The sequence below is a fragment of the Bombyx mori genome, chromosome 12 (assembly GCF_030269925.1).
Source record: "Bombyx mori chromosome 12, ASM3026992v2".
In the NCBI taxonomy this organism is placed as follows: domain Eukaryota; kingdom Metazoa; phylum Arthropoda; class Insecta; order Lepidoptera; family Bombycidae; genus Bombyx; species Bombyx mori.
This window is the reverse complement of record NC_085118.1, coordinates 8,447,548-8,462,613: the sequence shown is the minus strand read 5'-3', so window position 1 is coordinate 8,462,613 and position 15,066 is coordinate 8,447,548. Positions and strand designations below refer to the sequence as shown.

Genomic DNA, 15,066 nt, shown 5'->3' with positions numbered 1-15,066 from the left:
AGAACTGGCAAGAAACTCAGCGGACATGTCTTTTTTCTTTTTTCTTTTTTTTTAAATAGTACAATAAAGGATGAATAATTGTATTAAATTTAACACTTTACTACGATATTCATCACTGATTCGTTTTGCGGTAAGTTTGTCCAAAAAGCACTTCCACGATCAGTGTTTATTAATGAACTTGTAATATTTTAACTGGGCTTTGCAATTTCTATGTTACAAGGTAACGTCGAATTCACAGATATTCCGTTGGTCTGCGCCGGACATGTCTTCAGCTTCGGGAGCAAAAGGGGGACCTGCTGATCATTGGGTTAGAGACGACACTGCTCCTTATTGCACGCAATGTCAAGTAAGTGCAGAAACTAAATTATCAGTATAATAATTATCATTCAAATATATAGTTACCCTAGTAAAATGTTTCAAATATCTTATATTATAATAATTGGCATAACTTTTTGCTGCATACTATTAATTAACCGAGCAATGAAATATATTTTTTTATATATATAATAATAATATATATAATAAGTAAGCCCCTGTTTCAATTATGAAATAAATTTTATTTATAATAATACAATTTATATATATTAAAAGGTAGGTGTAGGCATTCAAGTTGTGATGTATATGAACTCCAGTAACCACTGAACACGAGATGGGCCGTAATCTCTTTTGCCTATTTAAAGTGTTTTATAAAAATTCACGCGACACAAGGCTCACTAGCCGGACTAAATATTATCTAGTAACTTGCAGCATTTCAAAAGTCAGTACACCAAGAACATATTTATAGTAAATTCCATAGTGAACACTTTGTATAAGCCGCGCCAATAAAGAAACGAATCGAAAATGGCGTCTATGTACCTGCACTGACAGATGGTAGGGTCAACAAATAAAAAGAAAGATAGAAAGAAAAAGTTGTTTATGTAAAAAAATAAAATAAAACAAATGAGAATGTACTTTACTTTACTTTGGTGCCCTAGTAGAGGTGGAGGTGTCTCATATGAGATGCAATTTGCGTAGACACTTTTTCTGCCAGTCATATTATTTACTACACGTGGCACAAAAAAACGATAACAATAACAACGAAATAACGAACAAATGCAACAAATAACAATAGAATTTGAGAGAAAACAGAGCGTGTCGAGACTGAGAACAAAGTCAGAACTGATATTTTTTTGCATGCAGTACGCGCCGTGTGCGAGACTAAAGAGAGCAATAGTTTAGAGTGAGAGCGCGTGATGGCCGCTGCCATTTTAGATTCGTTTCTTTAATGGCGCGGCTTTAGCAAAAAAATGTTATTCTCCTACCGGACCGAAAGTTCGTGGAGTACCGAGCCGGGGTCCAAGGGCGAAGCAATGGCGGGGGGTAAAAAACAAAATAACTGTTTTTTAATTTTTAAATAAACTACTACTAATTGAATAAGAACAGTCTGATGAACTCATCTTTGTTAAGTACTTCACTATTAAATTTTATTGCCTTTTGTTTATTTAACTTTTACACTAAACACAATATTGCAATTTATCCGAGCACAACAATAGCGAAGAATTTTAAGTGCGTGAGAGCAGACGTAGACACTAACGCGCATGTGCACTTGTCAGTACCCAGGGAGGAAAAGTTAGACTTTCTTCCCTGTACAGCGGAAGGAAAACCGAACTTTCGGCGTAGGTAGGAGAAAAAAAATGTTCTTATTGGTCTTAGTACAGTATGATCGTCTATGACAGGTACGTTTCACGGCGCTGGAGCGGCGGCACCACTGTCGCGAGTGCGGCGCCGTGTTCTGCGGGCGCTGCTCGCGGTACGAGGCGCCCGTGCGGCGCCTGCGCGCGCTGCGACCCGTGCGCGTCTGCCAGCGGTGCCACGACAACATACACGGGAAGAAAGAATAACATCACGACACCCGCCTGTCCTACTCCTTCGGTTCGTTCGCTAGGAACGCTTACGTCGAGAGGATTTTGCATAGGCTTTCCGCATCCGATGATAATTGACTGTTCGAGTGGTGACCGTCTCGGTGTTAACATGTAAATCGAGTTTCTAGAATGACGTAAAATAACAATGGCGATCCGTACACGAAGGAACCAGTCACGATCTGGTTCGGTACCTAGTTCAAGATCCGCTAATTCAACTAATATTCAATGAATTTGGCAGCGTACGTATCTGAGTTGCTAATGTATGGTAACTGCATAATATAATTAAAAACTAATTCCGTCAGTCTAGTGGAACGGTTTAGACGACGGGCCTAATGCGTAAAAAAGATTATTGTTAAAGCTTCCTGCGTTTTCTATGTAACATGAATATCTGAAATTATAAAAAAAAAATGAAGCAATGTATACATACATCCTTCATTGTTCGTTCAATGTAGAAAATGATTAATCGTGTCTAGTCAATGTTGAAAAATGAGTACGAGTATTTGTCGTCCTCCTTTCACTTTTCTCGTTCATTTTATTTTTTGTTATGTATCGCATATCACACGTCAAAATATATAAAAAGCTTAAATATATATATAAAAAGATGAATTTTAATCGACTATTGTTTTAGTCCGCTTACAATTCGTAATTTTGCTAACTTTGGCATGGAGGCATGGATAAATTTAAATAACAATGGAAATCAATAATTGAAACCACAATTGCACAGGCTGCATAATTATGAACAGTTTTTTTACTAGTCCGTCGAATTGCTCATTTTGAACCCAAAACTTGCCTTTACATTAGTCACGTGGGTTTTTTATCGATATTAAAGGAAAATTGGCAATAATTTTTTTCTCAAAGGCGTGATTCTCAGCTTATTAGATTCTCATTTATTCTGCCCCTTTTTAAACCGATTGATATTATAATATAATTTATAACAATCGAACCAAAATAGGAGTCGTACATATTTGTATGAAATATTGTCTTAGGCGCGCTTTAGATGTATTGTAATGAAGGTATATTTAATATAATTGTGTTATAGTAAGTCAGTATTATAATGTTTAAGAGAATCAAATACAAATTATATTATTATATTTGCTTAATACTATCACGATCTCAGTGAATTTTTATAAAATGTTATTAAATTGTATTATTTTTGAAGAATAAATAAAATTGTGATATAATTTTAGTTCAAACGTATTTCTATACCATGAATTATTTTCCTATTAAGTTCGATGGGTGAATTTAATTATGATTGATTGCTAGTCCTACTTTATATTAAGAAATTGTAATGCAAAAAAAAACCTATGCAACTTTTATTGTTCTGTGAATACAGGCCTTTTCGGTTCAATAGATCCTATCAATTCAAAACACCATATTTGCATTTAGAATCAACATTCCCTGAAAGATATTTTTTACACTTTGCTGTAATGTCGTTTTATTGGTTTTTTACTACATATACATTTCACTCCGATTTTACGTTAAACATATAATATTTATTATATCCCTCGATGTGCGGCTTTTCGTTGTTTCTGTAGTAAATTAATCAATAAAAAATAATCGATTATAAAATGTTTCAAAGATTAAAGTCGTAATTTTTTAATACATTATAAAGAAACTTTTATGCAAAATTTTCTATATTTGTAAACATCGCATAGGAACTTGAATATTTATTGATGTAACAAAGTAGAATTTAGAAAGTTGCTTATAATTATTGTTTAATGTGGATATAAATAAGGAAAAGTGGATTATAAAATTATATAATAATAATATGTAAGTCGAATGTTTCTTAGTCACCCAGCATTAGTGTATAGATGAATTATTTACAGACAATATAATGTTGTTTAGGTAGTTTGTAGGCACTGAAATTTTATGCCGTTGACTAATGTATTCTTGATATGTACCTATAACAATAAATATATTGGTGCAGATAAATTATTGTATCATTTTTAAACTTTAAAATAAAACATAAAAAAATTTCAACTAAACATTATTTATTAATCTTTATATTTATTTGAACTCTCTTTATCTAAAATATCTACAGAATATGTGTTGATATTTACATACACTTGACAAAGATAGGACCACTGTATAATTTACAAACAACATCCAACAAATAATTTCCGAACAACTTTGCATTTTAAGTACAATTTCTCTAATAGTAAACGCTTCAATAAGCACATAAAAATATATATTAAGAGACATTTAATTTAAATATTAATAAATGTAGTACACACATCTTCACTTCGTATTAACAATTCATAAATCGGTGCAGATAATTTTGGTGCGTTTTATTAGTAAATTCCTCTAAGATGCTAAGGTATCACATTATTTTAATGCAATTGAAAACATTAAATATTTTTAGGTTGATCGAATGAAAAAAGATGCTATATATATATATATATATATATAACATTTAGTAACGAATAAACTGGTAATTGCGCATTAGAATCTCTAAAATTTTGCAAGCATACTAATATTAAGTACTACGTTTTTTTAAAGATTAAGTAATTGTTTAATTCGTAAGTACAAGTGCGATGCAGCAAGGCTAGCTAGTGATATGCGCGATTAATTTACTTATTACTACACAACACATTGTAAAAAATCAATCTGGAATGTACAGAAATTTTTTCGATGTCAATAAAATTGTATTTTTATTTTAAACCGAAAAGCAGAATTATTTATTTTGCATGTGTTTCACAAAAGACTATAATGATTATAGATTAATTTTTTTTTAATCAAGTGACAGAAATTCCTTTACTGCTGTGTAGAAGTAAAACTTGAAAAGATCACAATTCTGCTCACATTTTTCATTCAATAATTTTTTTTATATTGAATTGGGATTTTTTACTAGTGCAACAAAACTTTATATTAAAAGTACCTAAATTAAATCAATGTAAAATAATAACAGAAACGTACAATAAAAAAAATAAAACGAGCAAAACTGAACAAATGATAATGACGACCCGATCACCTATTTTCAGTAAAAAAGTATAAAAACAGATCCTCTAAGGGCAAAGTCATAATCTAAAAATGTACATTTATATAATATATACATTTACAAAATAGAAAATATATCAAAAATCCTAAATCTTGTACATTATGTCGTAGGGATACTGAATTCGTTTGTTATGCACTGTATTCACAATGCTCTAGGCTCAACTAATACTGAACGGACGAAATTAACTAAGTATAAAATTACGATAGTAAGTTACGTATTGGTAAACAGTAAAAAGTGAAGTGTGCAGTAAAAAAGCTGTGCTTAAGTTTGTATATTTATTCAATAAACTACAGTACGTGCAATAAATATGTTTTCCATAGTCGAGTTTTTTTTTGACGATTACTTTGTGTTTTCATGGAATACTTAATACGCAGTTATGCGTTGTCATTAAAACAAGAATTTAAAATTTAATAAATTCGTCATACAGCATACGCGCCCCACGTGAAGCGACACAAGCAGTCATGGCTCGCGCAGGTCTGTTTAAAAACATTATGTATTATATACGTTAGGAATTTTGACCTGGCTTAAAGTTCGTTCCGTGTCCAACTGGACTCAACGCATCAATAAAAGCAGGATTTTCTAATGGCTTACACCAGCAATAATCATTTAAGGCATTAACAACGTAAATATATTGTATAGAGGATGCCAGCCCGGAAACATAGTTTCAGGTTGCGTAAAAATTACGTGCACAAACACCGCTTTAGCTACGAGCAAAGATTAATAAATTCTACGTTGCAAATTTTAGGATACTTTTAGTTTATATCGAACGAAATTAGACACCTTTTTTAACTCGCCAGACAAGTTTTATATTTGCATATCACAACATTACAATGCCACGTCAACGTGTTTTACGCCAAGTACATATGTTGGCAAATCGTCAATGTCAGCTCGAACTCGGCGAGGCCCAAGCCAATAGGACGCTTATTTTTATATATCAATAAATAGAATACTTCCTAAACATCAAAATATATTGAAATATGTATAGATAGCGGATAAGTACGTCAAAGCTATCAATAAACCTTACATTACTTTCTATATTTTGACATTGAATATAGTTTATAAATTTCTTTCTAATTTAGTAGTAATATGTAATTAAGCTTGTTTGTGACGGCTCAAAATCCAATTCTCATGTTTTTGTTTTTTATTTATTTATATTTATAAATTTATATGAATATATATATAATGTAAAGAAATCAGAAATAAAGAATAAAGTCTATAGACTTCATTTACTTTAATTATCGTTTGAGTCAAAATAATTCGTTGAATTGGAGGCAAAAAGTATTATTACTAACCATTCAATGCTGTACATCACGTAGAAAAATAAGTAGTGTTTTTCTTGTATTATCTCAATTAACTCAAATAAGTACATTATATTTTTAGAAATTATGTATTTTTATACATAAAAAAATGTATACAACAACCGTTTCCAAGCCTTTGTAAGCTTTTTCAAATTGGTGTCATTTATCTTCGAGATACAACTATAATAGAAGTAATGTTGTAATGCTCGAACACTTCTCATACTTAAGATTTTTTGTAGCTAAGCTTCAAACTTTGCGTAACGTCAAACTTTCTGTGAAATTATCAGTAATTTAAAAATATTTCAAAGAGTTATAGACGTTGTACATCAAGCCAACATAACATTTAGGTTTCGGGGAATCAACGATATAAACACCACAGAGTCATCATTTAATCGCGATTTTAGTTAACGAGTTGATAGAAAGAGATAAATAATTCCCTCTGCAACAAAGACAATTTCTTTTGGGTATTTGACTACTTTACGAACTACAAACTAATTCTCATAAAATTTCAATAGGTTAAGTAGAAATACATCGATGACGTAACGTCTTTTTTCAACAAACAAACAACTTTATTAGTCTGTTCAGTTCAAGTAATGACATCAAAAGATCTAGGAATTTTGGGTAACATGACCAAATTAGTAATTTAGTTTAATTTGAAAAATAAAATACAGAAATATTACAATGTAAAATACTTTTTAAAGAGACAGTTTGGAAAATATTTTAAAAAGAATCATAAATTTTAAATAGTCAAATACCCTATTCGTATCGATAATCCAAGCAATGCCGATCGATTCGGTACCTAGGTCGATTGATTAGATGGCAGTGGCGTCACTGAGCGGCGCCAAGAAGGGGTTGGTGATGGGCGCGGGGTGGGGGGCGGGGTGCGAGGCGGCGCGGGTGGACAGCGGGGGGGCGCGTGCCACTCGGCCCAGCCACGCGTCCGGAGAGGGCAACGACCCCGCGCCCGGCACCGGCTCCTCCGTCAGCGCGCGCAGGCCCACCGCCAGCTCCTCGCACATCGCAGACACCGCGTCGCCGCTCACGCTCTCCTGCACAACAACAAAACAACCAACTTAATTTTTAAGGGATTTTATGACCTGGTAACTAAGACCTTTAAGTCATGTCTTATTTTAATTTATATTATTATTTTTATGAAAAATGATAGTATGGAGTGAAATGAAGATGATTAATTTGAGACATTAATCAACTGGGATGAAATGAAACGAAATGAGATGAGATGATATGGGATGAAATATAATCTCAGTAAAATGGTGGTCATTCACTGAAATTTTTTCAGTGGACTTTTAGGAGGATCTCGAGAAGTTACGTCCAGCGATTTTTTTTCATTTTCCCACATTTGTGCACTTTCACAGATATTAAACAGTTAATAAACCACCGTTAATACACATTTAAACCTGAAGGAACACTAAATAGACAAAATAAAACAAATCACACAACATCATTTCTCGCGTTCCCACCAAAAAGTCCAACCATCTTAACAAATTGAACCCGGTGCTAATCAGATACGGGGGCTTCCAAACTTATTTTGTCTACTACCCACTTTGAGAATAAATTATTTTTTAGCGCGCCCATTTTTGCTACAGTGGTTTTTAGATACGTGATCTAAAAACCACTGTAGCGAGAGCTCAGTAATTGGTATCTAAGAGTCCTCCTAGGTGAAATTACAAATCGCCTCCCAAGCCTTTACACAATGCCCCCTTTTTTTTGGGTCTGTTACCACCCGCCCTTTAGGCCTGCAGCGCCCACAAGGGGGCGTTACCGCCCACTTTGGGAAAGACTGACATACACGATAGTCTATTCGTACGGTTTAATTAGATGATAGGTATTTTGTTTTATAACGAACCTCAATCGCGGCGATGTCTGGCGGGCTGGAGACGTGCGACGGCAGGGGTGCGGGGGCGGGGGCAGGCGCGGGCGGCAGGGCGCGAGTGGGCGAGCCCAGTCCGGCGCGTTGACGCTCCAAGTTAGAGGGCAGTTCACTGATGCGGAGCGACATCTGGCGCTTGAATGGCGAACTGAAATGTTGCGATAACGTTTCATTTACACAATATCACTGATTGAATAATTATTACAATGACACATTATTATGTATTACTATACTAGCTGTACCCGTCCGCTTCACTGGGCATTTAAAATTAACATTATTATTTCTCACCCCCACAAAGATTGTCATCATTAAAGCCCCCGCAACTGGTGTAGAGAGTCCAACGCTCATATAAATATTAGCCTATCCATTAAGTACATGTATTTTCTGCATGGATACCAAGTGTCAAGTCAATCGGATGCATGGTTTAGTAGTTATAACGGAATATCCGTAAAAACCACTGTAGATTTATATATAAGTATAGAAGTGGGGATTCATTTTCAAAATTCAATATGTTTACTTATGGCAGGACTGACTTTAAGATGGCGCGCATACGTACATCATAGATTATATAATAATTATTGCATAATTCCGGTCTGAGGGTTGAGATTTTTTTTCGGAACCAATTAAAATTTCGACTTGATGCGGTGACTCAAGATACTATCTATATAGTCGTATATAAAAATGAATTGCTGTTCGTTAGTCTCGCTAAAATTCGAGAACGGCTGGACCGATTTGGCTAATTTTGGTCTTAAATTAATTGTGGAATTCCAGAAAAGCTTTAAAAGTTTGATAAATATGAAAATGCCCGGAATTAAACAAAAATAACAATTTTGTTTTTCCTTTGATGTGTCCCCCGTCGGACGGATTCCTTTTGTTTGTTTTAAGTTTATTTTATGCAAAAGTTTACGTCTTTTATTTATCGATTGAGGCACTACGAAGTCTGCCGGGTCAGCTAGTCATCAATACAAGTAACATACCTATTGTTGAGATGCGTGAATCCCCTGAACGAGCCCTGCCGCTCGAGCAGGTGCGGCGCGGCGTGGGGCCGCTCCACCGCGAACGGGTTGTGTGCGGACGCGCGCGCGGGCGCCACCGGCGGCGGCGGCGGCGGCTCCGACTCTGACGCGCGACGGTTCGAAGACGATATTATAACTGGAAATAACATTTTTTTTTTATTGATAAGTGGTTGGATTAGCTCATAGCCCACCTGGTATTAAGTGGTTACTGGAGCCCATAGACATCTACGACGTAAATGCGCCACCCACCTTGAGATATAAGTTCTAAGGTCTCAAGTATAGTTACAACGGCTGCCCCACCCTTCAAACCGAAACGCATTACTGCTTCACGGCAGAAATAGGCAGAGCGGTGGTACCTACCCGCGTGGACTCACAAGAGGTCCTACCACCAGAAATTACGCAATTATAATTTTGCGGGTTCCATTTTTATTACACGATGCTATTCCTTCACCGTGGAAGTCAATCGTGAACATTTGTTGAGTACGTATTTCATTAGAAAAATTGGTACCCGCTTGGGATTCGAACACCAGTGCATCGCTCAATACGAATGCAACGAACGTCTTATCCATTAGGCCACGACGACTTCATTCTATTAAGTGCTTATTGGAGCCCAGATATCACAAACGATTCACTTGATAAATGAGGTTAGAAGACACAATTGTTTTGTTAAAGGGTCTGTTCTACATTCAAAACTGGAACGCATTACTAATTCGCGGCAGAAGTAGGCCACGTTTGTTGACGTCAAGCCTACCCGTATAGGCTCACAATATCTCCTACCACCGGTATGATAGATCCTGTTTTGATGTTTGATATTCTGCACTCTTACCCTTTTAATTTCTAAGTTCTCAAATTTAAATCTTCTGATGATTTACTTGAAAGTATTTGTTTTACAGAGTTTTTTTTTTAAATTCCGTTATCAATGAATAATATATCGAGAGGTGAAAGGCTGTTTTGTTTAAGCGATATTTCGCTTAATATGAGACATTTATCTTTGCAATCAAAGGTGCATTTTATTTTGTTTCGGATGTTTTTAATTGAACTTCAATTAAGTTTGCTCCATTCAAATAGCCGATAGACGTATCTATATGACATTCGTTCCAAATTTTACCTTGAAATGGCTTTCCTGTAAAGTTGCAAAAATGTGGCTTAAATCAAACAGCCCTTCACTCCTCCTCCTCAATAAGTTTACACATATAGTTACACAATGGCAAAGCAGCGTACCCGATTTCCGGAAGGAGCCCTGCCTGGTGAAGGCGTGGCTGGCGGCGTCGATGCTCATGGAGACGGCGCACTCCTTGTCGCGGCGCTGCTTGCGCTCGAGGCAGGCCGCGAAGGCGCAGCCCACCGCGTGCGAGAGCCGCTCGCCGCTGTCGCGCGACGCCAGGAAGCCGTGACACATCCAACGGCGGGTGGTACCGTCGCGACAAATGTAACTGGAATTAAACACGTTACAATTGTTTTTTGGAACGAAGTTCCTTATGGGACGATGCGGAGGGGTACCGTAACCGGGAAAAAACGTCCGTAACGTAAGATTTTTAGTAATGCACACAGTGTACGACTTAACTTTGTAACCCACTACGTCAGCGAGCAATGTATATTACACACATAAAAACATTACTAAAAGTTAGTTTTCCAATTATATTTTCCTGGCTGATCGTATTTTATTACTGATGGTAGGACCTCTTGTGAGTCCGCACGGCTAGGTATTTCCGCTTATTTCCCCGCTTATTTCTGCCGTAAAACAGTAATGCGTTTCGGTTTGAAGGGCGGGGCAGCCGTTGTAACTATACTGAGGCCTTAGAACTTATATCTCAAGGTGGGTGGCGCATTTACATTGTAGATGGCTATGGGCTCCAGTAACCACTTAATACCAGGTGAGCTGTGAGCTCGTCCGCCCATCTAAGCAATAAAAAATAATAATTAACAATCAGTCGCAAAACTGTGTATTTCGTTTTCTGTATGACGTTGTAAATAGAAAACCGAACTAGCGTTATATTTACATAACAGCGATATTCGATGTAGAACACAAATATTTTGTGTCAACACAACATACTGCATGCACCATGCAGTATATGTGCTGATATATCATTTATGTAAACGCGTTGTTTGATGTTACACCTAAAATAACCTTGTGCTAATAATCTAGGGTTCTTTGACCTAGGCATAAAGGCCTTATTCCAATGACGGTTACGAAACAGATATAGGTAAGATCAGACATTTAAAGATCAGTTTTTTAATACGCTTTTATTAGCTTCAGACGTATGTATGTTAGTATGTAACGGAATCTTTGAACATGATTTAGACCCCCTTCAAAACGTCGGGTTAACTCGAAATTTGGTATACTTATTAGGGACCGATGATAATTCAATATTAAAAGAAAATCTCACTAAAAAATAGAAAATAAATCTTAATAAATTTAAATTAAAAATAGTGTAAGATGATTTTCTGGTAAAAGCGTGGGGTGCATAGTATCAGTAGTTATAAATATTTTATGAACAGATATGAGTAGAAGGGTTATTTTGATAATATCCTGAAAAGCACCTTACGCTTTTTTTTACGCTTAGTGGGATTTTCTATAAAAGCGTATTTTGTTAGTTTTTTTTAAACTATAATTTATTTCTTCAATAGTAATATCGCGTGTTGTACTTTTCCCATTTCTGTAACATAAGGGCTCAAAAGATCTATTGTTCTTTGTATTCAAATTTTTTAATTCCGTGAAGCGTCTACGTCGTGCATAAATTCAGATGCGCATCACAATTGCGTCATACACATCAATAATCCGTACTTGGCATTCCGTGGGCGTAATTTAACTATTAAAATACCTTTTATCATTCGGTACCTACGCTTCGCATTAAAAGAAACAGTGATAAACGCAGAATGATATCAAAAAGAGCTATCATTGTACTTCTATATTGTATTGGATTAATTCACAGTCCACCTAGTGTAAAGTTGTTACACGATTCCGGACATAAGAATTGTAAATGCCGCCATCCTCCTCGAGACAAGAGTTTGATAACTCAATTTTATTGTATACCGGCTGTTCGTTCTACTCTCTAAATTAGAACGCGGCAGATAAAGGAAGAATAAAAATAATAAGAATAAAAAAAGAATTACCTAACATACTCGCGCGAGTTCACAATACTCTAGTCTCCACTACCATTTCGAATTTCACGAATTCGAATAGAAAAAAACGTGTCTAAATTTTAGTCTCAAAGTGATATAATATAACTTGAATTGTCATTTTTTTAATGCCTTTGTAGGCAGTCGAGCATACGGCCCACCTGATGGTAAGTGGTTACCGTCACTCATGGACGTCAGCAATGCCAGGAGCAGAACCAAGCCGCTCCATACCAAAATCATCCAAGTATTATAACTAAAATCATACTTGAAAACAAGTTTTATAATGAGGAAAAACGTCTTCCAAGAAAACATTACTCATGTTGAACTCTTGGTATGTTTTTGTAAGAAGTTGACGTAATCATTTTTACTAGTTTATTATTTGTAAATTGTCGTTTAGACTGTTTATTTTATTTTATGAATCTTATGTTTTATCCCTTCCGACAACCTAAGAGAATACGAGGCAAATCATATTTAGTATGCTATCTGCACGCAAACCTTTGCCTGTAGTTAGAACTGTTCTCAAATATTATGTAAGTCAGTTTGCGAATTTAGTTAGAAAATTTAAATTTAGTGTTATTAAATTTTATTATTATAAATTAAATTTAAATTTAATAGCAATCGTAGTTAATAGTAAACATAGTTGTCTATACAATATCGTTAAAATTACAAATAGTTCTAAGAAAAAAAAAGCCTAGCTAAGGAATACTAAGTCATTATACTGTTAACTTGTAAATAAATTCTATAATTTTAAGTTAAAAATTAATGTTAAATCGATCGAGCTCTATCCATTGTCTGACTATAACTAGTGACGTCACCCGGCCACGCTTCGCTGTAATAAATGAGTATCGCTTAGTGTATGAGAGACACGAATTTAATAAAACTACTCACCGTGCGTTTTTAGTACAATATTAAAAACCCTCCATGAATTGCTAAAAGTAACTAACAATTTTGAGTTATTTTTTTTTTATTGCTTAGATGGGTGGACGAACTCACAGCCCACCTATATAGTACAATATTAAAAACCCTCCATGAATTGCTAAAAGTAACTAACAATTTTGAGTTATTTTTTTTTTATTGCTTAGATGGGTGGACGAACTCACAGCCCACCTATAAGTTCTAAGGTTTCAGTATAGTTACAATGGCTGCCCCGCCCTTTAAACCGAAACGCATTACTGCTTCACGGCAGAAATAAGCGGGGTGGTGGTACCTACCTGTCACAAGAGGTCCTACCATCTATGTATATAAAAATGAATTGCTGTTCGTTAGTCTCGCTAAGACCAGAGAACGGCTGGACCGATTTGGCTAATTTTGGTCTTGAATTATTTGTGGAAGTCCAGAGAAGGTTTAAAAGGTAGATAAATATGAAAATGCTTGGAATTAAATAAAAATAACAATTTTGTTTTTCCTTTGATGTGTCCCCCGTCGGACGGATTCCTTTTGTTTGTTTTAAGTTCATTTTATATAAAAGTTTAGGTCTTTTACTTATCGATTGAGGCACTATCTGCCGGGTCAGCTAGTCAGTAATAAAATACGATCAGCCAATAAAATATAATTGGAAAACTAAACGGGATAAACGAAGCCCGTACGCATACATAGGCTGCAAACAAACAAACACTTATTTTTGTGTTTATTAGATAATTTTATGTATCAGTCAAATACCTAAATCCTCGTTCGTGATTTCTGTCGGGCGCGCAGAAGGACACCTTCTCGATGGTCTGATCTACTATCAGTCCTTTTGTTTCTTCTTCCACCACCCTCAGACCGTCGCCGCTCACGTGAAGGACTGCTCTAATTGGACGACGACGTGAATTCTGGAATATGTAAATAAACATTAAAGGACAATGCCCAAAAGTGGGCCAATTTTATGTCAACACTATTTGTAATAAAACAACTTAATTTTAGCTGCAGAAAAAAACAGATTTCTCTTAAACCTGGGTGAGAATATAAAAATCGTTTTCTAAATATGAAACGATATTTCTTTGTCTATCAAATTAAGTTAAAACCATCATGACTCGACAACTTTTTTTAAGGGCTCAAACGCTCTAAGAAAATGGGCATTGTCCTTTGCAGATATTGTTTCTTTAGATCAAAGTACGTTTTAATAAGGATGGGATGATTTGACAGATGCTGTCGGTGGAAGATAGCATTTCAAAACTTATTGACGTAATGAAATGTTGACGAAATTTTATTGCAAATTAATCTATCTATATGTTCTATATGTCTATATGTTCCCTATTGACTCCGAAATGGCTCGTCCAATCCTCGATGAATTTTTCAGGAAATCTTCAGATCGGTCGAACTGTAGTGATCGGACCTTTTTTTTTATCCTACCTAAGCTGATAACCTTGAGAGGCTATATCAGCGGAACCTTAACTAGTAGGTGAGCTCACGGGGCTCAAACCTGACGAGATCGGACCAAAGACAAATCAGAGATAGGCCAACAAAGCGCCCTGGATTTGATTGGTCAGTAATAATTATAAAAGCATCGTACAACCTATTAAATCGATAAACAATTGTTAATGATTTTAAAAGTCACGGTCGCTCGTTTCTCAGTCAATTGAAATTGGAATGTCCTGGTAATACAATGCTGAATTCATTGGTTCTCGTTAACGATCGAAATGGCAAAAAATCTAGTATCGATCTTGTAGGATGTAAATAACCGGTCCGATTCAAGGTCGATCACTTTAAACGGCTATAGATTTTTACTTGCCTTCGCAACTATAGTTTTGAACGTGTCCAATGTAAAAAAATAATTAATTTTTTTTTTAGAAGACTAGACATTATTGTCAGCCAGTTGTTTTCTTTTATTATTTTTTATATGAAAAAAATTGTTAATTAACCTAAA

The 15,066-nt window shown here is 35.4% G+C and overlaps 2 protein-coding genes across 6 annotated transcripts in view; one reads left to right on the top strand and one right to left on the bottom strand.

Annotated features, from left to right (window-relative positions):
- LOC101746532 (WD repeat and FYVE domain-containing protein 3) overlaps positions 1 to 3,833 on the top strand; it is a 58,847-nt gene extending 55,014 nt beyond the window's left edge. For all 4 annotated transcript variants that reach the window (XM_038014474.2, XM_038014476.2, XM_062671430.1 and 1 more), the window contains 2 exons: positions 239 to 346; positions 1,716 to 3,833. In XM_038014474.2, the coding sequence (XP_037870402.1) occupies positions 239 to 346; positions 1,716 to 1,880 (273 nt within the window). In that variant the 3' untranslated portion in view covers positions 1,881 to 3,833. The remainder of the gene's footprint in view (positions 1 to 238; positions 347 to 1,715) is intronic.
- Positions 3,834 to 3,875: 42 nt separating this feature from the next.
- Positions 3,876 to 15,066, bottom strand: part of LOC101745094 (protein numb) — a 32,288-nt gene continuing 21,097 nt past the window's right edge. For both annotated transcript variants that reach the window (XM_004929447.5, XM_004929446.5), the window contains exons 3-7: positions 13,881 to 14,032; positions 10,323 to 10,534; positions 9,063 to 9,237; positions 8,062 to 8,233; positions 3,876 to 7,246 (exon numbers count right to left, since the gene is read on the bottom strand). In XM_004929447.5, the coding sequence (XP_004929504.1) occupies positions 7,010 to 7,246; positions 8,062 to 8,233; positions 9,063 to 9,237; positions 10,323 to 10,534; positions 13,881 to 14,032 (948 nt within the window). In that variant the 3' untranslated portion in view covers positions 3,876 to 7,009. The remainder of the gene's footprint in view (positions 7,247 to 8,061; positions 8,234 to 9,062; positions 9,238 to 10,322; positions 10,535 to 13,880; positions 14,033 to 15,066) is intronic.